The 24,978-nt window shown below is 37.6% G+C and overlaps 1 protein-coding gene across 3 annotated transcripts; it reads right to left on the bottom strand.

Annotated features, from left to right (window-relative positions):
- Positions 1-16,290: 16,290 nt before the first annotated feature.
- On the bottom strand, positions 16,291-23,826 carry prokr1b (prokineticin receptor 1b). Of its 3 annotated transcripts, XM_034681321.1 has the most exons (4): positions 23,814-23,826; positions 22,556-22,677; positions 21,085-21,557; positions 16,291-18,297 (listed from the first exon to the last, which is right to left on the bottom strand). In XM_034681321.1, exons 1-4 carry the CDS (start codon positions 23,815-23,817, stop codon positions 17,595-17,597), a joined length of 1,302 nt encoding a protein of 433 aa, XP_034537212.1. In that variant the 5' UTR covers positions 23,818-23,826; the 3' UTR covers positions 16,291-17,594. The 3 variants fall into 3 exon arrangements, with proteins under 3 accessions (XP_034537212.1, XP_034537214.1, XP_034537213.1); XM_034681323.1 differs by lacking the exons at positions 22,556-22,677; positions 23,814-23,826 and adding an exon at positions 22,490-22,508; XM_034681322.1 differs by lacking the exons at positions 22,556-22,677; positions 23,814-23,826 and adding an exon at positions 21,743-22,184.
- Between the last annotated feature and the right edge of the window lie 1,152 nt (positions 23,827-24,978).

Raw genomic sequence — 24,978 nt, 5'->3', positions numbered from 1 at the left:
TAACTGTTGTCTGGGTTATAACATACTTGATTGTCCAACTCCTTTCTTTTTAATCCGTTGGACTTTCTTGTGGGAACAATGTGACACCAAGGACTATAAACATAAGGAATAAGTCAATAAAATAGCATTGTTTTCCTCCATAAAGGCATATTTAAATAAGTTTGCTATTGCCAATATATAGTTTTGAATATATATAATTTGTATAAAATCACCCACTCTCCTGTATGGCTATTTTTTTTTAATGATTTGTTTTTGGGCATTGTTTGGCCTTCATTGGATAGGAAAGCTAGAGAAAGACAGGAAATGTGGGGAGTAGAGAGTGGGGGAAGACATGCAGCAAATAGTAGAGGCCGAGGGTCGAACCTGTAAACCTGCGAACCTGCCTCTGTATATGGGGCGCACGCTTAGACCGCTGCATGACTATTTTTATTTTACTAACATGGAAGATCATATTGAGCACAACTTGAAGCAGTGTTTGCTTGTATAGCATCACTGTTTTAATTTTCTATTTAATGTAAGGACTAAAATGAAGGTCACTTGAGTATAGGGACATTTCTTTTTTTGTTTGGGTGTTCATAATCTTATGACTGATATTCGAAGCATTGGTCAGAAAATTAAATGCATCAACATCGACCTGCAAAGAAACATTTATTATATGAGGCTGTCTGCATGATGTGTGTGTTTTGCTTTCTAAACACAGGAGGGCACTATTCAACCACCTAAGGCTGTTCCTGTGAGTCATGGCAGAGAGGGCTCTTGCTTTTCTGGGTTAATGATCAATTTTGTCAGATTACAAAATATGGCTGTAAGTAGGTGAGTTGTCAACCGGGGGGTCAGTTGCCTACGTACTTTTTATGTGTCTGCCTGAATAAAAAACAAGAACCAGCGTCAGGCTTCTGAGAAATGTGACGGATGGAAACTGAAGACTCAATGAAGGGAAATCTGAACACTCTTTAGGCTGTCACTAAATGTAGAGCAAATATGTGTTGACACATAAATCAAGCATTATTATTCTGTGGTTGAGTCAGCACATTTAAATTGATATTTAAAGGTCTCATCCACACACAAGCTGAGATGATTTATTCAAGATGAAACAGCTAGTAATTGACAGTAAAATGACACAGCTGTAATTAGTAGATGTTCACACGTCTCTGTTCACACTGTTTTATAGCTAAAGTGACTTAACACTTCTTTTAGAAAATGTCTAAGATGTCAAAAAGACTGATTAAACAATCAGGGTAATTATAGATCAAACAGAGAACTCAAATCACCCACCAAATGAAAACAACCAAACACTCTGTATATTAATTACAATTTAACTGGTTAAAAGGTTGATGTGAAACATTTAAAACCCCCATCAAGACACACCAGCTATTTCTGTGCCATCTTAAACACTTATACCACAGAAGAAAAAAAAACAAGGTCTAGTATCTTTACAACCTAATGATTCTGTTTGCATACATGGATACATTAAGTTCTAAATGTAATGTACAGCCACATACATTTTCCAACTTCTACAACTTCTGTAAAAACAATAACCATTTGTGTTCTACAGTGTGCGTCTGGCGCCCTCTTCAGCATTGCTGTGTAATAGCGTAGCCTTATTACAAAATAGCTGTAAACAGGAAGTGGGAAGTGAAAGCCACAGAGAAGGTTTCAGTTCAACCATAGCACCAAAAGTTCATCTGCCATCTGTTGCTGAGCCTTAGGAGTACTTGCGTGTAAGAATAAGAAGGTCAACAGTGTGCATAAGTTCAGATGTTGTGGAAGTTGAATAGTGAATGCAACTGTTGAAGGTATTTCTCCTGTGTTGGCTTTTTGTTCACCCATGTCAAATGGCTAGGATTGCAAATGAGTGCAGTGTTCAGAGTTTACACATTTCCTTTGGATGTTACAGTTTTTTAAATAGTTTTTTCAATGTCTGTTTTAAGACATTGATTATACGTTCAGATCAGATTTTAACAGAGGAGCTGCTTCTGTCAGAAGAATTATAATACACAGGAACACACTTCAACAACAATTTTGAAGTCTCATCTTTTTATTGCAGCTAAATGATTACAGTGAACCACAGTCACCAACAAAAAAAAGAAAAGAGAACTGCAGAATATCACAATCTTCTGCATTACATTCTTCAGGGTAGTCAGAGCTGTGTAGCCAGTACCTGCATATGTGCAGTCTTTATTTTTTTCTTCCTCTGTGATTGAACTGCTCTCTTTACAGTTGCTCTAAACCTTCTTGTTAACATCAAACAGCCTTAATGCAACATTTTTATGACTGTATAACAAGTACTTTACGTTGAAATTACATCATTTCGGGATTCAAACTACTGCTGGAAATTTCCTATGAAGAAACCACTGCAATAAGTGGTATATTGCAATAACCACTTCTGTCATATTCAGAGGTTAGAGTCCTAGTTTCAGCAGTCACTGGTGCAATTCTCAGCCACAACTCTTTGTCGCACTGCGGCCAGGCATACACTAAACAATTGTATAAATGTACAAAAAGCTATTTTTTTTTGTACAACTCATGGCTGCAGCTCTCAGTTTACGGGCACACACTGTACAGTCCAATTGACAACCACCACCTTAAGGACAAAGATTTGACAATTGTCAATAAAATTTCCATTGAAAACTCCCACACATGGAAGTTGGAGTCCGAAATTGTGACTTCGTTATTCATAAAGTTCAAATTTCACCCTTCAGATGTGTCAAAAACTGAACTGGTTAAAGCTCTAAGTTTTTGGTAGAGCTGTTGTGTTGGTTTGAATTAGATCGCATGAGTGGTCATAATCTAATGGCTGATCGGTGTGCTTTGGTGCATTTCAGTTGTCCACATCACACAGTTTGTTGTCAAGGTACTCTCAGAAGCTGTTAGCCATGTTACGCAGGTACAATCAGGAACAAAACCAGAGTGTACTTCATAAAACTGGTGATTTCTGAGAAAGACTCGTTGGCATGATTCTGCTCTTGTACTGGGTTTTTCTGAGTAGGTCTGTCCTCGCGGTTAGACTGCAGTTTAGCTTCTGCCATGAAGAAGCACTTCAAATCTCCTTTGGACTAAAAGCCTCTTTTCCATCAACTTGACTACAAACACACGTTATGTGTGCATATAACAGCTTTATGTGTTCAAAGCATTTAAATGAAGTGTTTGCTTTCTTTGTCCTAACATCAAAGGTGCTCACGCCTACACTGCTAACTCAATTTGTTCTGGAAATAACAAGTTATATTTCTTTGTGGCAACAGTGGTGATGTATCAACTGACAAAGATTCTACTACTATTTTTTTCAGAAAATATAAAACTTAACAGGATTTTTTTTCATGTTTTTATGGATACCCATCCTGATGTGTTTTATTTCCATCTTGAGATATTACCTTGTCTTTGATAAAACACAGATTCAACATTTGAAGCTAAGCTTTGCTTCAAACACTGAATCTTGCAGATATCAAGCCCATTTACCTGCTAAAGATAAAATGAAATTGTGGTCTTCTTTTGAACGCAGAGCTTTAACCCCTCAGCAGGAATGAAAGCCCAGCTTAAGAAGGATTACTGACCAGTTCAACAAATACGAAATTGGTATGAATCATATACCATGGCCTTTGCAAACATATGACGACAATTAAAAACACTCTCTGAGATATTGCACAGTTGGTCAAGATAGCCCTCTAAAACAACATCAGCATGACCAGCCGATCAGCTTTTAGAACTTTACATTCAGAGTCTGTATTACAGACATGTAATATAATGGGTGTAGGACTGGGAGATCATCAACAAGAAGGGCACTCATGTTGGGCTTGAAGTGATGAACTGAGTCCTAATCATGTAGTTAATGTTATGCGCAGGCTATAAAATCATCTGTGAAACACGTATCAATTTAAATTTGGATTTAATATGCATTGATCTGCAGAGAAGAGTGCTTATTCTGCTTGTTTGACATAATGACTGGTCTTCCAATTCGAGAGAGAAGGGATGGCAGCTGCAAATGTATTTTACAAGGAATGGTGGCAGAACATGATTTCATCATCATAAGTAATGGTTGATGAGGGGATTAAGGAGCCTGTGTATCTTGAGCTGTTAATAAAGAATGACTAATTTGAATATACAGCTCTGGAAAAGATTAAGAGACTGCTGCAAAATGTTCAGTCTCTCTGATTTTACTATTTATAGGTATGTGTTTGAGTAAAATTAACATTTTTGTTTCATTCTATAAACTACTGACAATGTTTGTCCCAAATTCCCAATAGAATTAATGTCATTTAGAGCATTTATTTGCAGTAAAAAAAAAAGATGCTGTGTTTTCAAACCTCAAATAATGCATTAAAAAAAGTCCATATCCTTTTTTAAACAACACAAGGCTAATGTTTTAACTTAACTCATTTTTATTTATATAGCACCTTTCACACATTCAAGTATTTAGCCCAGAGTGCTTCACAAAATAAAAATCCGGAGAGACAGAAAGCAAAAGCAAAAGGTGAAATGAAAAAAGGCCAAAACAAGATAGAGGAAAGTGATACAAAATACTTTAAAATCAAATCAAATCATCAAATCAATAAACCTAATCAGATAAATATCACAAAAAATGGAATAAAATAAGATAAATAAAAATGATGCTAAAATAATGGTCTTAATGGTAATTTGATCATCTGAAACGGGAAGAGTTCAGAAATTAATATTTGTTGGAATATCTCTGATTTTCAAATAACAGATTTCATGCATCTTTGCATGCTCTCTACCAGTGAGCCACATTGCTGTTGGGTGACTGTATGCCACTCCTGGCACAAAAGTTCAAGTAGCTCAGCTTTGTTGGGTGGCTTGTGACCATCCATCTTCCTCTTGATCACATTGCACAGGTTCACAATGGGGTTCAGGTCTGGAGATTGGGCTGGCCATGCCAGGGTCTTGATCTGGTGGTCCTTCATCCACACCTTGATTGACCTAGCTGTGTGGCATGGAACACTGTCCTGCTGCAGGAAACTGAAAATTTAGTAGTGGTCTCTTAATTTTTCTAGAGCTGTGTTTTAATGTTTCCTCTTTCTACTTGGGTTTTCGATTGTAAGACTCTTAGAATTACAAGCCGCTCTTAGATGATTTTAAACAACCATTTTCTTTCTTTTGTTCTTCCCAAAAGCAAAAGCTGTCTGCAGCAGAAACAACTGATAGGGGTACCAGTAAGTACTTAACAGTAGTTGATTTTTTTCTTACATTGAACTCTTTCTACCCATTACTATGGCAAGCCACAAAAAGGGAAAACACAGATTCATTTGGTGAAACCTTGTGGACAAAAAACAGGAAAAATGTTTTCATAACAGAAAAAAACTGACCCTGCTCAAAGTGTGACCTGATATCTGGACCAATCAGTTAGGAGCTCTGCAATCAATGCCTCCTTGCCTCAGGTGTACTTAACCTCGTTTCACCTGGAGCTTATTGAGACTCGTCAAAGTCTACCCCTTCTCCTGAGGTCAGACGACACAACCTGTGTCTGTTACGATGGTCACCGTGTCAAACTGAGCCATCGTCGGGCCATTAATTTGTACCTTGACTAGGCCAGAAATACTAACAGCACTCGCAGGGTTGCTGAAGAGCATCTGTTACTTATTCAACATAAAAGCATGGATGGTGAGCTTGACAACCTTTCCCTCGGTCTTATAGTTTCATCTCACAGCACCAACTTCATCATTATTCTTTTACTTCGCCATTCTGTTTGATTATGTTTTGGCTTTTGCACATGCAGAGAGCGCTCTGTGCTCTTATTGGTCAACATCATCTGGGAGGTCCTGAGGTATCCCAGATGTGGCCTTGATTGTCGTCCACTATGAAACATCACACGATCCTTTCTTGGGGCCGATGAGTCCCAAAACTTTCTGACCTTGGCATTACTCTCAGAGGTCTAATCAATTACATTAATCTTCTTTTAATACGGACAGAAAAATATGTTCCTGCTGTACAAATAAATATGAACTATTAAACCTTTAAAGGTGTAATGATCTGGATCTTTTAGTACCAGCACCTCACCAATCACCGCCCAGCCTCTGAGCTACATGGCTTCTCTGCTAGCCACACTGAGTATCAGAGTCACGCCTGAGCCCCATTAAAATTACTGCTGCCCTTTATCTCTGCTTGTTTACAATGAATAGCCCTTTCACAACCTTTGCCCCAGTCTGTGGTCTCACATTTTGGGTCCTGTTTAAAAGCCATTGGTACCAACTGCAACAAAAGAGCATCCTTCAAAATATTTGACAACTGAACATAAACATTGATTGATGAGTGAGAGGAATGTGGACCAACATTTAACGATGATGATTAACAACATTGCAAAGGAGACAGCAGGCTCTATGACAGTGGTGATATATTCACTATACTATATAATAAAAACTCCAGTTTGCCCCTCTGGTTCAGGCATGCTTTCTCCTGAAGCATTATGATCTCCAGTATAGATGATATACTAGGTTTATGGGGGCAAGGCCACAGGAGAACATTTGAAAATGTGTGTCAAACCATGTGATTAAAACTTCAGGGAGTACTTTTAATTCATAGTGCAATAGTAGTAAGATTCTAAATGTATTTGTAGTATTTAAACATTTCACAGGCCATGATTTCTTATTTTCTGCTCATATTCTAGGGGTGAAAGAGCAGCTTTTTCTGAGGCAAGCAAAACAACAACACATATTTTCATTATTCTGAGGTCCTCTTCATAGCACCACAGAGGCTTGCTGGATTTGCAGTATAACAGTCAAGGTTCCAAAGCATGACTGGTGCATATCAGCAAAAAAAATAAAAATAAAATATAATAATAAAGTATATTGACAGCAGATTGAATGTTCTGTCTTTTGGATCTAAATCTCATAACAAGTACAGATTAGTTACATATTACACTTTATTTCTGTTAGTTAATCCATCGCCCTCATGTTTGGAAATAAACCCCCTGCTCTGACCCAGCAGACAGTAATTGATGAATGTGATTGACCAACCTCCAAAGTCTGTGGGTAACTAAGCCGGTAAGATTGTAATTTCAGAACGTGTTAGCAGACAGTTAATGGGTTAAGAATGATGATTGTGAAGCTTTATTTATTATTAACTCCTTCTCTTCCTCTCTGGTGTCCCTGTGTGGGTAAACGTCATTAGAAGCATTGCAGGTTGATTAAGTTTCAATTGAACACAGTAAGCTATTGATGGCTTCCTAATTGAATGTATGCCTCTTGTGATTTAAGTAAAATATATGTGATGCTACCTAAAAGAAGAATTAGTAAAAAAGGATGTGCATATGGCTCTGGCTGTCACAGTTAGTGATGAATCAGTTCCAATTTTCTGCAGTTAATATCTTGGAGTGTCCTTGGGTAAGACACTCAACTCCAAATTGCCCCCAAAGGCATAACCATGAATGTATGTGAGATTGGTTGGCTCTTGACGGGCAGATTGGTTCTTTGCACTGCAGGCTCTTCCAGGAGTGTATTGATAAATCTGTGACAGAGTGAATATGATATGTGGTATTAAAGCTGTAGGAGTTAGAGGACTACAAAAGTATTTTTAAACAAGCAGCAACAACTGGTGTAAAAGAACATCGCCAGTGTGTAAGTGCAAAAACATGCAGTCCTTTGAGTTTCATCTTGGGGTACGCCAAGAAAAGCCAAGCCAAGTAAATCCTTTTTTATATCTCATAAGTTTTGATTAAATCAAAGACAAGAGTTATGCATAATCATGCATTAATATCATGGCTGTTTTGCCTGACAGTTGAGCGTGTTGCTCTTTGTCAGGTGACAAAACTATGGCCTCAATTCCACACAAAAGAAGTTAGTTCTGACTACAATAACTTGTTTATTCCCTGAAACTAATTTTCGCTCTGATTTATTGCAGTGGCGTGTACGACAGTTTTAGATGTAATATTTTAGAATGAATAGGAAAACATGATTCAAAGCAATAAACATGCATAATGTTAAATCTAAATATGCCTAGTATTAGATCATTTTAGTACCTGTTGAAGTATGATGTTGGGAAACACAACCAATAACTTTCAGTATTAAGTAAAATAAAGAATACAAGTTTAATTGAGTCATTAATGTTTTGAACACATGCATATCCTCTCAGCTGCTATCTGCAGACACTTTTTGACATCAGTACAACAAAGGCCAGCTGAAAAATTGAGAGTTCTTCATCAAGCTGTTAAAGGAACACTATTGATTTAATCGTCTTCTACTCAGCACAAGCTGAGCCTGAAATCAGAATCATCATTCATGACCGGACAACGATTAGCTGTCACAGAAGGTCTCTCTCTTTCTAAGCTGGAGGCCATATAAGGGCAGGAAAGCACAGAAGAATTGCATTAAACGGCTATCTAAGTGTTATAGCCTTAAAAGCCCTGGTTGGATGTCGAATAGTCAATAGTCTGCTGAACATGTTGGCTCCTGGCTAGAGCCACCTGTTGATGTAAAGGTGAGACTGTGCTTCTAGAAACAGAAGAATGGAGCAGGTTGAGTGCAATCATCACTGAGCATTTCCTTTGTGCTTTTTGAGACATTAGTATGAGGATGATACACAATAAATGTTTTGTAATTTACCTTAATTTAATTCCAAATCCAGATAACTGTTGCATATTTAAATTTGGACACTCTCCCTTAAAGGGACAGTTTTTGTTAAGACTGTAGGGTAAAAAAGAAATACATGTTCTATCAAAAATAACTATTGGAAGGGTCTGACATTTTGAAAACAAAATACTATGCTACAATATGACTCAGGGTTTGATACATACTATGCTACAGGATTTGCTTCAGAAATCTATGCACTTTAAATATTTATATACTGGTGATATCTTGGGACAGGGTTTACAGGATTATTTACCCTGAGTCTGGCTCATCTTCAGTGGAAGTCCCAGCCGACTGCAGTTCTCACCATCTCTGAATGAGCAACTAACAAGTCTATAGAGCCAACCTGTGAGCCTCAAGGCCTTGATTCTCAAGATTAATATTTTCAGTGGATTTTTCCTTCAAAAGAAAACTGAAATGGATCGGCGCTGAGTCCCGTGCAGCATGAGCTTGAAATATTTAACAACCCAGAAGGAGAAAATAAAGACACAGGTTCTCCGAAATGTCAGATATGGTTTCCTTGAAAAGGTCATCCATGATGATAACACTCAAAAAAACTTCTTTTACATCAAACACATCTAATGAAATTCAAGTCAAATTCAGTCGTTGAAGGTGCCTCTGATGGACGAACAGTGTTAGAGTCAGCTGGCCAGATAGGTCAAGAGACAAACACTCATCACTGTTTGTCCTCACACACAAGGTTTGGACTGCTAACAACCCAGTGGGAAGATGGGAAATGATACCCTTTTTGTTATCAGGGAAATACCAATATCACATTTCTTGGTAATGTTAATCAAGTCTTTGGACCTAAGATTTTCACATGTACAGTACAATAAAGGCTGCATTAACAACATTGAAATTGTAATCGTAGTGCGTAAAGATTTATTCCAATTTATAAATCCAACACTTGGGATGCTCAAACTGGGTTAAATCTAGGTATTTTGAGCAACATGTGTCCTCAGTATGTGTGCAAATGTTTTTCTGACCTTAGTGGACAGTGTTTGACAGAATACCATACTTCATTTTATTTGTCTAATGTGCAACTGACAGTTCATTTTTGTTGTGAAATAATTTCGTTTCAACACTTACCCAGCAACAGGGATGTCAGGCATTTGAAATAAAAACAGAAATAGTCAATCACCTCTCTGGTCTTGTTTTCTTTTGTTTATTCTATGAAACATACAGTACAGTGTCTTAAGTTTCCAGCTCAAAACTACTCGCTGTAGATTTAAGGTATTGTGCTAACTGGTGGTTTTAAACTTTTAAAACTGGGATTACTGTGTGCGAACATTTTACATACTATTTGTCGGCATAGATGTGCGTAGAGAGGTTAGTGTTCAGTAAGGGACCTTTAGAGTAGGCCAATCAACTTTGTTAGACTAACACATGACACAAATTTAATACCAGAGTAGAGGTTATTGTTGCAGTTGTTTACGGTGTATAACTACTACTTGACCTCTGACCTCGGAGGAAGTACCCTCACCGCAGTCAGAACATCACATTAGTAATCATCACCTGCATCATGGCCGCACCGTGACTGACCGCACCGGAGACTCAGGTCTGTGAATGATTTCACCATAGCTAAACAAACTTTTGATTGATACTAAACTTCATTCGAGAAGGAGCAAAACTTCAGAAACACAATAACATATATAAGCTAACCTGAAAAGGACAGATCACTCGAGATTGAAAGCTGAGTGCACGCTGAGCCAAGAGACAATGGATAAAGAGATCTCGTTGCAAACTTTGTGGGAGGCTATCCAAACAATCAAGTCAGATATGCTGACCCATCTTGACACAAAGATGGATCCAATCCAAAATAGCCTGTGCAATATTCAGTTATCTCTCAACACCTTATCAGAGCAAGTTTCTGAGCTTGAGCAACGAGTCAGCTCAAATGAAGATAATGTTCAGGATGTACAAACCAGGCTTCAACAACTCGAGAAGGAAAATGCCTACCTGGTTGATAAAGTCGATGACTTGGAGAACCGGAGTAGATCCTCAAATCTCCGCTTTTTACGGATTCCGGAGTCGGCGGAGGGCCGCAATATCCTCAGTTTCATGTCCCAGCTTATCCCGGAGCTCCTGGGGCAAGAGCATTTCCCCGTGACACCGGTCATCGAAAGGGCTCAGAGCCACTCCTCGACCCATTCTGATAAAGCTCATCAACTTCCAGGATAAAGTCAAAATCCTACGTCTGGCCAGAGAAAAGAAAGAGTTGCTCTATAAGGGGTCTCCCATTCATATCTACCAAGACTTCAGTGCCGAGTTGGTGAGCTCTCCATCTCGCATGAACATGACACCATAAAGTGCACCTGCACAGGTGTTGTCTCTTTTCCCCAGTTTTTCTTTGGTCCAGTTGCCTCGCTGTTTGTGTCCTCTGATATAACACTAGGAGTTGTGAATAATACTTAAGCTGTTATTTGAAGGACAGTTGCTCGCTTCACGATCGTTTTGGAGTTGTACAAATTTCCCGGGTTGTTTACATTCTGAGCCGTGAACACTGACGTAACAGCCGTGAAATCTGACTGTCGTAATGAGGCTGCTTCTCTCCTCCCTCCTCCCTTCCGCTCCTTTTCATGATACTTTCCTCCTTTTCCTCTCTCTCCCTTTCTTTCTATCTCTCTCATTTTCATTTTACGTTTTTGAATACTGCTGAAAATATATATGCAAGTATTAAGTATGTAAATGTATAGGCCAACATGTGTGTGTATAGCCTGTTTAAGCATTTACCAATTATTATTCAATTAGTTAATTTACATAGCTTTTTTTTGTTTTTTTTTGTTTTTGTTTTGTTTTTTTCAAGTGGGCTATTTCATTGGAGGAATATACTTAATTTAGTTTGTTTAGAAGCATTCTCCTCCCTCTAATCACTATTTTGTCATTTCACAGTCTGAGCATAACAGTGCTAGACAATGATCTCTTACAGAGATTTATTCTTGTTTAACTTTTTGTGATGTCCCGTCCTACTGATTGTTGGCCCGGTAGATGGCCACAATTTAAGTTTGACATGTATTTGTTATGTTCTATGTTTATTTGTGTATGTGTAATGTATGTGTCCCTTTGGTACAAACCTTTACGATGGAGCAATTTAATATTTAGTTCACACAGGAACAGAGAAAGAGCTACCTATTGTTTGAACAGAAACTGGATAATTTAAAAGGATTAAAAATTATACATATGAATATCAGGAGCCTTGTACCAAAAATTGATTTACTGAGAACATGGGTTGCCCTACACAAACCTGGTATCATTGCACTCACAGAAACATGGCTAAGTAATAGAACTGCAGACAATGAAATCACAATACCAAACTATGTGTTATACAGAGCAGACAGATGTACCAGAGGTGGTGGAGTTGCTGTATACATTTCATCAATCTGGTGTTCTGAACTGATAATTCCCAATGTTGAGCCAAATCATTTTGAGTGCATATTTGTAAAAGTAATACTACATGAAAATAAATATATTACAATTGGAAGTATATACAGACCCCCAGCTGCACCTGCCGAGTCATCTAGTTGTTTGAACTCAACTATTAATTCAATTGACTGTAGCAATGAAATGATTATCTTGGGTGATTTTAACAAAAATTGGTTAGATAAGTCCTCTTACAGAGATACAAATGTTTTTGCTAATTTAAATCTAACACAATTAATTAAGGAACCCACAAGAATCTGTCCCTCCTCCCAGTCCTTACTCGACTGGATACTTGTTTCCCATCCAAACAGAATCTTAAAAGCAGGTGTCTTGGCAGATTGTTTTAGTGACCATTCTACAGTATTTTGTGTATGGAAAATTAAAGTTCCGAAATTCCCTCCAAAATTAGTTAAAATTAGACAGTTTAAGAAAATGAACTCAGATATGTTTATTAATGACCTGATTTCTATAAACTGGGGGAGATTTCAGTTAATCCCTGATGTCCAACATGCTTGGGATTTCTTTTTCTCTGAATTTACAAAGGTAGTTGATAAACATGCTCCTTGGAAACTTTCAAAAGTTAAAGGCAATCATTTACCCTGGATCAACTCAGAACTCATATCCCTTTTCAGACAGAGGGATAAAGCATGGGCAAAATTTCGCTCTACTAAGGAACATGCTGATTGGGAAATGTACAGAAGACTAAGAAATATCAGCAAAACTCAAGTCCGAAACGCTAAATCTGATTATTACAAAGAATGTTTGAGCGATAAATTCAAAAATCCTAAACAGTTTTGGAAAAATATAAAAAATGTACTTAATTTGACAAACAATTGTTCAATTAGACAATTAAGAGTTGCTAATGAAATACTGAATGATCCTTCTGCTATTGCCAGTGCATTCAATCAGCATTTTTCCTCTGTCTGTTCCAATTTAATTTCTAACAATGTATGTACGACCTCTAATACCATTGCAACTTCCCAAAGCTCTTTTAATTTTCATACAATATCTCCCAATGATGTCAGCAATGCCATTAAGGATTTGAAGGTGAGCAGCGGTCCAGGACTTGATGGGATTGAGACAAAATGTATTAAATTAGCAGCTCATATTCTTATTTATCCATTGGCTGATTTATTTAACCTCTCATTATCCACATGTGAAATTCCTGTCATCTGGAAATCTGCCCGCATCACACCTCTCCACAAAAGTGGTGACACTCTTGATCCCAACAACTACAGACCTATTTCTATTATTTGTTCAATTTCTAAAGTATTCGAAAAAATTATTTACAATCAATTATCACTGTATCTTCATAACAACAATATACTCTCTCAATATCAATTTGGTTTCAGATCCAACTACTCCACAACTTCTGCTCTCTTAAAATTCACAAATGATGTTTTCTCTGCATCTGATTGTGGTAACCTTACAGGGGCGATATTTATAGACTTAACTAAAGCTTTCGATTTGGTCGACCACTATCTGCTTTTGGATAAGCTCTACTCCATAGGTCTTTCCCGGCATGCATTGATTTGGTTTAATGCTTATCTGCACAACAGAAAGCAATGTGTTGTTTTAAGAGGGTGCAGATCTGATATTCAGACTCAACAGAGAGGGGTCCCTCAGGGTTCTACATTAGGTCCACTTCTCTTCTCTATTTTTATTAATGATCTCCCACTCATTTTTTCTAATACCAATATTCAATTATATGCTGATGATACAATAATATATACATCCAAGCCATCTATATCTCAAATACAACAGACCCTACAGTCTAATTTTGATATTTTGCAAACTTGGTTGCTGGCTAATAAATTAATACTTAATAAGAATAAAACGTATTCCATGCTCTTTGGAGTGCGTCAAAACCTCAAATCAAGAAACAAAATCTCAATCATTGGTGCTTAAATGTAACGATGGCAGATATCTTGTAAATGTTAATACATTTAAATACCTAGGTGTGTGGTTAGACTCTGAACTGAATTACAAAACACATATTGAGAATATTATTAAAAAAGTAAATTATAGTATTGGTGTCCTGTATTGCTCTAGGCATTGCTTTACATTCAATGTTCGAAAAAGACTAGTTTCATAACTCATTTTACCCATTATCGACTATGCTGAAATCATTTACAGAAATACAACAAAAAATAATCTTCATCCTCTCGATATTATTTTTAATAGACTCTGCAGATTTATTTTAGGTTGTTCTTTTTTCACACACCACTGCATATTGTTTGATAGTCTCGGGTGGCTCCCTCCAGAAAGACAACGACTTTTTCACTGGTATCAGTTTATTTTTAAATGTTTTCATTTGAACTATCCCGATTGTTTGAAATATTATTTAATACCTCTCACCTCAAGTTATTCATTAAGAAGTTCTGATCACTTTCTTTTGACAGTACCATTTGCAGCCAAGGAAGTTGGTAAAAAAAACTTTTATGTTTCAGGCTCCTTTCGACTGGAATAACTTACCTTTAAATATTCGTTCTATATCTTCTTTTCCCTTATTTAAAAATTATTTGTTTTCCCATTTCAAAACAAACTGTCTATGTTTTCAGTAAAGCTCTCACTGTTCCTCTATTTCCTTTACTTATTTTTTATTCTCCTATATATTTTTTCTTCATTTTATTTTTTATTTTTTTTATGACGATTATTGTTACAATTTTTTCTTTGTTTGTTTCGTCAATGCTCCTTTAGTTTAGTTTATTGAATTGTATTCTATTCTGTCCTTGTCGATTGTACCTTGTTTAAGGTTGTACCAACCCCTGTTTTGTTTTTTTTTGTTGTTGTTGTTGTTATTGTTGTTGTTATTGTTGTTACTGTCGTCAAGTTGGTCTATTGTCTGACTGTTCGTGTTTTTTTTGTGTGTTTTTTGTTTGTTTGTTTCTTCTCTTCTGAAGAAGTTTTGTTGTATATTTTGTATTGCACTGTTTTCTATTTGTTATTGTCTGTCTGGGACCCCCTCTAAAACGAGATGGTACATCTCAAGGGGTTTATCCCAATAAATAAAATTTCTTCAAGTACAAACTTAAGAGGAACGATGTGTAAACACTAGAGTCTCACCAAGAAACATCCCACTGGAACACAAGGCACTGAGCTGCCAGTTGGCAGGAAAATATGTCTGTTTTAAAGTGTTGTTTATTTGTGCAACTTGGCTTTTCCTCAAAATTGTGGTACAGAGGGAAACAAAACACCCTTGATTTGCCTGACAGTTCACCCACAGGGGCCAGAACACTGAGACTAATGGAGACAATAAGAAGGGGGGCGATGATTTCCAAAACATTTCCTTGTATCAAACCCCAGCCTGTAAGAAAATTAGCATAAGAGGCGACAATCTTCACAAGCTGTCAGCAAACTAATGGTTGATACAGGAGTAGTCTGACTAAATTCAGTGAAAAAACAATAACAGTGACATTTACTGTGGACAAAGACAGGTTGATAAGAAGGTCAAAAAAATGCAATTCAAGGTGAATGTGTTCCAGCGATGATATCTGTTTCTATGGTCCCTGCTTATGAAATGATAAATGGTTGGCAGCTTGTAAAGCACTGTGTGAGAGACAGAATCTTAATGGTCCACTTAACTTCCTGCTGTGTGTTTAACTGAAGACGTTTCCAAACAGCCAGTAGGTCACTGTTCCTTCTATAATGTAAGTCAAACAGTCCTCTGACATCGCTGACACACCAGCAGGGGGTGAGGGGACTCTTAAGCTGGTGCTTGTTAACGTAATTTTATACTGTCTACACAGAAAATGAGACATAAAAGGCAACCTTTCCAATGGCTTAGTGACCCATATTATGTTTACATCATGTCATCGCAGCTACCTCTAGTGGATAGTAGTATTAACATAGAAGCAGTTAGATGGCGGGTTTAAGAGTGATAAAATACATTTGTTGTGTTGATCAGAAGTGAGAATGGGTCAAACATTCACCTTTACTAAGAAGACCACAATCCGACCTCTGTTTGAATCCAAAACTCAACACTGAAATCTGAGCATTAATATCACATTCATACCAGAATGTATCATGAAGATAACGTATCAAATGCATTCTGTATATTGTGTTCATGATCCCAAAACTGACACTCTTGCTTAATATGTAGTGAGATGATAAAGTGACTGAGGAAATGGCAACAAGATCCAAGGCTAGGTGACGATTTGTTTTATATTCCCTGACTTTGATAGAAAGTGCTATTTAAAATACAAATAAATAAAAGTATAGCTCAATAAATCAAAGCAGCATTTGATTTTTCACCAAAAACACTCATCTTCAGAGAAGCAGGCAATTCTTTTCAGGGTTGAATATTCAAGAAAAATATTTATTTTTTTAGACACTGTACACATATGTGAGTACATACTTGACATATCAGTACTTAACACACCACAAAATAGTATCTGTACAGACAAATTGTGAATCTTTTCCTCAAGGCAAAAAAAAAGACAACCAGTTATTATTTTTGAATTTGAGTTAGAAGAGCATTTTAAACCGATAGTAAATCATTATTACCAAACAGATGCTGGTTAAACAGAGATTAACCATGTGCACTAATGCTGGTCAGTGTCATGGATCAGTAGCAGCTGTTACTTACAAATCTTCCAATTATAATGCAGTGTTTATCTGCTACATGTTACAACATTCCACAATAACAGAGTACAGTCACAGTATGCACACTAATTACATTCTAACAACACCTCTCAGAGGAGTCTTGTATGGACTGATTACTAATGAATGTATGCATCTGCAGTATGAAATGCTCTGATGACACACACTTCTCATTCATGATGCTCGACTTCTTTTTGAAAGGTGATACAATTCAAGACATGTTCTTGTGTGCTGTTGAATTATCATTTTCATATATCTCTCTCTTTTCAAAAGATCTGATATGTATTTAGATGTATGGACTACATTATGATTCATGATCATGGGTGTTTCAATTTGGTGAAATGTGAATCAATATTATGTAAGATAATACAGCTCTCCACATTTGTTTCAAGTATTCATTTTCCATCAAAAGAAAAAATGATTAAGCTGCAGTTTAAATTGTTGGCAAATAATATCCAGGCTCTGGTTGTTGCTGCCACTCCCCCTGTGACAGTTCTTGCTCACTTTATTCATTGATAGTGTTTCTGGCATGCTCATGTTGGTGAAATGCTGTATGCATAGTGTCCTGCACCTTGATTCGTAGTATTCATGAAACTGTCATTCTTGATCACACTGTACATTAGGTAAAACCTTGTGAAAACAACAGGATATGGATTCACTGGTAACCATTGACTTTGTTGAGATCTGGTGGGAAATATTTGGTGTTTGCAGCTACGTCGACTCTCCTTGAAAGCGAACAAAATAAACTTGGCTCTTGTAAGAGGTAGAAGAATAGGCTTGGAGGACATAGTATGCAGGAGGAGCAGCAAAGCTTGAATAAACTGACTGATACTTAAGAATCAGTTGACTCATACTACATTCAAACCCACTCAGGGCTCTGTGTACCAAGGCATTTACAGCTCTGACATTAAAATCAGTCTCTGATTCCTCTCAGTGATTCTTAATATACAAATATACAGTTCAAATCTAAGTGGCTGTTGTGTTACATATTTTCTCCGTTCATATCAGGTGAATACATTTGATCTCTGTCACAGGCATGGAGCAGGTCCTCATATCCATCTCATCTACAGTCTTACCTGGACTAAACTTTGTCTTCCAGCGCAGCAGCACAATTTTCTTCAAGTACTTCATGGTGTTGTTTTTGACGCTAACAAAACAGAAAGTATTGATAATGCTGTTACTCATGGCAATGCACTCAATGATGTAGAAGGCCACTAGTGAGTTTTTCTGGCGGGAGATCAGCGTTGGGAAGAAATCTCGCAGGATAGTGAAGCCGTAGTACGGTGCCCAGCAGAGGATGTAAGCTGTCAAGATCATAATCAGAACCATCACTGTTTTACGCCGACACCGTAGCCTCTTTCTGATCTGTTCGGTCTGGAAACCCGGAACGTTCTTGAACCAAAGCTCGCGGGAAATTTGGGCGTAACATATCCCCATGACAATGACAGGCACGACAAACTCCAGAGCAAAAACAAACAGGAAGTAGGAACGGTAGTAAGCCTGTTGGTCCACAGGCCAGATCTGAGCGCAGAAGACTTTGTGAGTGGCTGAGGAGGATCCGCCATGAGGGTACGAGGTCTCAGAGGCAAAGTAGGCGGAGGGGATGGATATCAGAATAGGAACAATCCAGACTCCTGTAATCAGGCAGTAGGCGGTTTGGTACTTCATACGAGGTCTCAGTGGATGGACTATAGCCATGTACCTGGAGTGGCAAAGGGAAAAGAAAAGCATGAATTGCTTTAAGACCGTCCATTTTGGCAGTCTGAATACATTGACCTTTATGAATTCAGCAAACAGCTGGCAGTTCCCCATGGAAGATTAAACTTCAATATCAGTCCTGTATTATTCAGTTACTGAATTTTTCATATGGGTAGCAGGTCATATTTTTGGAGTCTAAAATATTGAGGCTTTTCACAACTTGGCAAAAGCTGCAATCCAAATGAAAGGCAATTGGGTGATAGTAAGACCACATTGACGGACCATCTAATGGCATTATTTTCACTAATTATTATTCATTCATATTGGTTATGAAAAAGATACATTGATGTGTATGTATAAACACATTTATTTTCATTAAAAGGATTCTTATGAAAATGAAAACTTTATTTTACATGTGGACATCCTTCACCAGTTTGTTATTCATATGATCAAAAAGTACACTTAAAGGTTAAGTGAAGAATTTTTGATTTCTGTCAGTTTTGGCGCACCATGTGGACAAAGTAGTACCTCTTACATTTTTGCTAATTTTGTTCTGTCAGGGTTTCTAGTTCAACAAAAAATGACCTTGACTTTTTAAGTAAAATAATAATAATCATAATAATAGTAAATTGTATTTAAAAGGGCCTTTCTTAACACTCAAGGCTCCACAGAAGGATTAAAACACAATAAAATAAGATAACACAATAAAATCTATAAAAACAACAAGCAAAGTCACATCAAGTTAAAAATGAGGCAGTGGAGATTAAACAGAGAATGTGGACTGAAACAGATGGGTTTTGAGTTTTGATTTGAAGAGGGGTAGAGAGTCAATATTTCTGATGTCAGGTGGGAGTGAGTTCCAGAGTTGGGGAGCGGAGCGACTGAAAGCTCTGCTCCCCATGGTGCTGATCTATCTTTTGGTGAAAATCTTTTTGTGGAAAATGTTAAAAAATAAGTATGTTTTGGCAATCTGTAGTTAATCATTTAATCGGACACCGACCCTGCTGCAGCAATTATAGGCATTCAAAATATAACTATGAAGACACAATCAGTTTTGTCACTGATGGTCTGTGATTGCTTAAGTAGCTCATACTGGGCCAGTTTCATAGCCCGTTAAAAACTCATTTCTGGAGCTTTGAATTACTTAATGGAAAAAAAATTGGAAATAAAATGATGCAAAATATGTAAGATATTTCAACGCAGCCATCAAAAATATCTAATGATAATGCATTTAACTTTAAATGGTATTGAGAAACATGAATTCATTGTCTATTTGAAGGTAAAGTTTAACATTACACCATCTCATGACATACTGCACTGAAAATATCTCTTGTAAATGATATTTCTGCTTTGTTTACCTGTAGGTACTGTAATAAAACACACATGTAAATGCTGCAATTTTTGTGGAAACCATGTCAACATGTTCAAACAGCTTTCTCTCGGCTTGTTTTTCACTCCTGTTATTAATACTGTAGTGATAGCAAAATATATGGAGCTTACTATCAATGTACAACTAGTCGGTGGTAAAGTATGAAGTAAATGTGTTTTAGGACACTTAAGATTTAGTTTAAAGTTCTAGTTTAATGACAAGATTGCATTCATGTTTTGAATTCCATTTCCCAATTCATATCCTGCTGCATCATGACTAAATCTATTCTAGAAGAATACACCTAAAATCAAAATGTGCCACATTCAAATACAGACCACTTTCCACAAAGAAGTCGACAGTAGCGTGAGGATTCACAGTAACCTGCTCTCTGTTGTGATCACCAGTAAATCCACACAATTGAAGGGGTATTGATTGAACAATAATTTAGAATCATCCCTTTGGTGCACTACAAATTCATTATCCAGCTTCATCAGCGCTCCTTAGAAAGCATCATAAACCCTGGTTATGTGCTCTCATGCATTTATGTAGGTGTCTACCTTGATGAGTCTACTATAGTACAGTGTCAACAAACATTGTAAAGGCAAAAACCATTAAAAACTGTTTTCTTTTAAAAAATCAATTTGTTCGAAAACCAGCTGAAGAGTGGCGACTTAATCTGGAGCTAACACTTCCTAAAACTATGGTTTGAAACCAATTTTTAATTAAAAATGTATCTTATTATGACATTAAAGCACTGTGCTATATTGTATGAATTCACAAATGCTATAGAGCTACAACCAAACCCTGTCTCCTTTGAATAATGTTCATATTATATTAGTATGCAACATTCATGGTTCATTGCTCACATATATTCAATGCTCTTTGCAAATGCCAGACACAGTGTGACAGTCTAGTATTGTGCAAAGAACAGACTGAACTGGTGACCTGTGTTCCTAATATGCTGGTGTTTGCATTATTTAGGTTGTAGTATTTGCATACCAAAAAGGTGGAGAAGCATTTAAAACACAAACATAAGCCTCTCCCACATACATTACAACTCTGCAACAGCGGTTGTAAATTCTAATAGGATGAGATTGTTGTACAACAATGATGCTATGTCTCAAAATTTGATGTCTGGGAGGTAATGTCATTTAAATCCACCAAAGGCATGATGTGCAATAGAGGGGTTAGAGCAAGAGAGACTATATCCTACAGTTACATCATTGCTGTGTTGTCATGTTGATGTATTTTTATGAGGTTCTTTTATGAGGTGAAATAAAGAATACTGAAAGATAAACCCATGGAAGCTTTATTGATTGATTTTGTTCCAGAAAATGTTGGTAGATTTCTCCATGAAACAGTGGCATACAGAATTGAGCAGCACATTGACTGACAGAGATATGAGAGAAATAACAGACTCACCTGTCAACTGCAATGGCGAGCAAAGCGTTTGTGGACACGTAGAGTGACACAGTCCTCAGGTAGTTGACAGAAGCACACAGCACCAATCCGTGATCCCAGGAGAGCTGTTTTGCCACATAGTAGTCCATCAGGAATGGGCAGCACACCACTGCCACGATGAAGTCTGAGATGGCCAAGTTGGCGATGAGGAGGTTGGTGAGGTTGCGGAGTTTCTTGTAGCGTGTTAGCGTGGCGATGAATATGAAGTTTCCCAACCCGCACACAAGCACGATGCAGACAAGCACCACACCAATAACAATGGTGGCCACAAAGAAGGCTTGGCCCTGTGTGGTGTCTGGGATATCTTCAGGAAGGATACCGTAGTCCATGTCATATGTGTCCATGTAGGGATCCAGTTTGGCTGCAGGGAGACCTCCTGTAAAATTTGTTCCCATGTGGCTGATGTTAGACTCCCCCATGTCTTCACACTCGCTCTGTTTTGGGAAAGAAAGTTTTGTTTGCTGAATAATTTGATCCAACAAATTAGCTGTACAAAGGTGACGCTTTCTGGTGCATGGTGCTCATGATTCCTCTAAATCTGTTTAATTATGAAGCTGTTTTGTGAAGTTTAAATTTCATACAGGTAGACTCTTCCTCAAGCGCAACAGCACATCCTCACCTGGAACAGACAGTACCCATTTCAGCATTATTTATGCAGGGTCAGGCTTCACGTCAACAAGGTGTTCTACAACCACATTACACATTGTCACACCTCAGGTTGTCACAGTTTGTGGCATTACTGTGATACTTTTGATGAAAAATGTCTGTAGGTGAGGTAGCCTAATTGAATCCAGGAAAGGCCTCTATGCAATTTATTAGGACCTTGTCATTTTGCAGCCAGCCTACGTCACGGACTAGGCTCAGTGTGGTGACAGGGCATTTAATTTGCTGCAAAAGTGGCCCTTTAGTTCCTCCTGCATGCATATGAGGTTAAAAAAAAAACACTCATAAAAGACGCAGTTAGCGTAAAAATATATGCATCTGTTCAGATAATACCAGATTTACAGAAACACTTTAAGTAAGCCTGGCTGCTTGGGAAACACCGGGCAAGCTTCAACATCAGAAAGACTGGAAGAGGCAAAAGCTTAATTTTTGCAATTTGAATGAGTTATGTGATCTCCAATAATGAAAACATACAGCAGAAATAATTTCTTAATATTGTTAGTAGTGGTCTAATTTCCTTGAAATGTCATGCAAATAAATAGTGAATAAGCTAAATTGATAAATGGGCTATCTAGAACTATTAGGAAGTCTAAAACACACTCAAAGAGAAGGATTCATTTTTTAAATATGTTTTTATACTCATCAGCCCCCGTTGATACAACCCAGCAAATTAAAACAAAACTTCAACACTTCAGACACTTACCTGAATACGTTGCAGACAATTCCACGACTTGCCTCGGTTTAATCAGCCAATTAAAAAATAACTCACTTTCTGAAGTGATGTATTTTTCAGACAATCCCAGCAGTGTAGACACTGTGTCGCTGCATCTGCCTCCCTGAGCTTGCGCACGGAGAAGATCTTCTCCGCTTCTCTCTCCCTGTAGGGCTCATCTGGAAGAGAGAGAGAGAGAGAGAAAGAGAGAGAGAGAGAGGGGGGGGGGGGGTACAGTTCTTCTCTGCCACATCAACCGAGAAACGATGACACTGCGTTGAAGACTCCACGTCACATCAGCAGCTGCGAGACAGGCAGGTGCACCGTGCACCGTGCACCTGTGGATGAGAGGGCTGAAAGGGTTAAAAGTTCACCAGCTAAATTACTCTCGATCAATACACAGTGATATCCTTTACACTAAAAGTGTTGTTAACCTTTACCATTTCTCAGGACCAATGATGGAAGCACAGGTGAAGTAACAGTGTATTCACATGCACTCACTTCATGTTGCAAGAAATGTTGCCAGTATATGGATTGTGGTATTAAGGGCCTTGATTTGAAAATTAGATATTGTCCTGTTGTTTTTTGGAGAGCCAAAACTACGGTTTCTTATTTTCCGTTGTGTTTTTTTGATTTGCCGTTGTGTTTTTTGATTTGCCGTTGTGTTTTTTGATTTGCCGTTGTGTTTTCTGATTTGCTGTAGTGTTTTCTGATATGCAGTTGCGATTTGCACTTCAGGGCCACCGTACAAAACTGAACATAGCCGTGTCCTAAATCTCAGAGCCGCAGCTTTTGATCATGACACATCACTAGTTCGCGGATCTGGCGGAATTTGGCATTGAGAGCTGCTCCTGTCACCTGCAACAGGTAGCTAGCTGGCTAAATAGCTAGCATAGCTAATGTCATGTAACTTAACCAATTACTTTAATGATGATTTTGAAGCTCCAAGGTCCCGTATAATTTAAGTTGACCTTTTGAGTTTGACCTTTTGAGTTTGACCTTTTGAGTTTGACCTTCAAAATAGGAAAGTGTTTAATGCACAGGTGTGATGCAGTCAAGGAATGTTTCCTTCGAAGGATGCAGCCCCTGAATTAGGACACAGGTCAGGTTTAGGCAAGAGGGTGGTGCTGGGGAAGAGCTGGAGTAAGCTTATATAGTAAACACCAAGATATCACATTGTTCCAGTTAATGCCTCTGGGTTAAAAGAGCTGGCTAACCATTGAGTATACCAATTAATTAGATTGAACTTTAATCCTGGTAATTAAATTCTGTTGAAGTTCAACCCCAAACTAAATTGGCATCCAACAGCACTTACCCATTTGACATGTATCCAGTGAAACTGTGTTGTGAAAGTGAGGATTAGTTGGAAACAAGCTAATTACATTTAATGACCTACACCTGTTCTCTTTTGCTGCTGGCATGGCAACCTGCATGCTGCTTACCAGTTCGCTTACATTGTGTAAAGAAAACTCCTCTCTCTCCAACAATCTAGGTGATTGTGTGAGCTAGCATGTCCTTTTTTGCTATCACTTAAGTAAAAGCTGTGGATCATGTGTTTTGCCGTGTGTGTTTGTGTGTGTGCATGTGTTCAGCTCTCTCTACTTCTACTGGACCCATCAGCCTGATAGTTTTTGTGAGCGTTAGCGCCCGTTTGCTCAACAACCTCTCAAGGTTGCAGGGATCCTTACGCAGTCTATGGTAATGGACATCTCAAATAAGGTGCACGATTTCCATAAATCCCATGGACGATGAAAGACATCAACCAATCAAAATAATACTTATGACACTTTAAGTTTGAGGTAGTTTGAGAGCAGTCTTTTGACGTATTGAAATAAACCCTTGTAATATTTTTGTTTGCAACTTGGCCATCATAACTGCAAGAGAGCCAGACATGCTTGGTGGAGATCTGCACACGAATTGTGCAGTTTGAAATCTCTGTCTGCCACAAAGGAGGATAATGAAATTGTACTCTATGGACATGTTTTCACAGCAGGTAAAAACTGAACATGCTGGAAGTAGTGATGTGCGGATCGATACTAAAATATCGATACTTCCAATACCAGATCTTTATGCTCTAAAATCGATTCTCAAATCAAAATATCGATACTTTTGATACTTCAGTCATTTGAGGCAATGTATATCATTAACAGGAACACAGTGGAAAGTAACTAAACCATTGAGATCTTGTCTAAATGATACGCGTTTGGTGGGAACTACTAGTTCAAGTTCTTAATAATTAAACAATAATTTATTGTAATTGTTTTATTGTGTTACTTATTTTCTTTTTTGTTTGTGTTTAAAACACCATTTTCACATATTTTGTATGATTGTGTCCTCTTTTTGTTTTTTCTGTTGTTGTATTAGCTCGGCTATATTGTAAATGAGGCCGCTACCTCTATATACTTACAAGTTTAAAATAAAAAAATAAATTACTCAGAAATACACTACTTTTTTTAGATTTACTAGACACAATAGGTGTA

Source organism: Notolabrus celidotus, chromosome 4, assembly GCF_009762535.1.
Source record: "Notolabrus celidotus isolate fNotCel1 chromosome 4, fNotCel1.pri, whole genome shotgun sequence".
NCBI classification, from domain to species: domain Eukaryota; kingdom Metazoa; phylum Chordata; class Actinopteri; order Labriformes; family Labridae; genus Notolabrus; species Notolabrus celidotus.
The sequence above is the reverse complement of the archived record's forward strand: the minus strand, read 5'-3'. Positions and strand labels throughout refer to the sequence as shown.

What these genes read in the sequence shown, in the direction of transcription:
- prokr1b (XM_034681321.1), bottom strand. An exon ending in AAAATACATCACTTCAGAAA is followed by an intron (nt 21,558 to 22,555) that starts GTGAGTTATTTT and finishes TTCCCAAAACAG; the next exon opens with AGCGAGTGTGAAGACATGGG. An exon ending in CTCGCCATTGCAGTTGACAG is followed by an intron (nt 18,298 to 21,084) that starts GTGAGTCTGTTA and finishes TTGCCACTCCAG; the next exon opens with GTACATGGCTATAGTCCATC.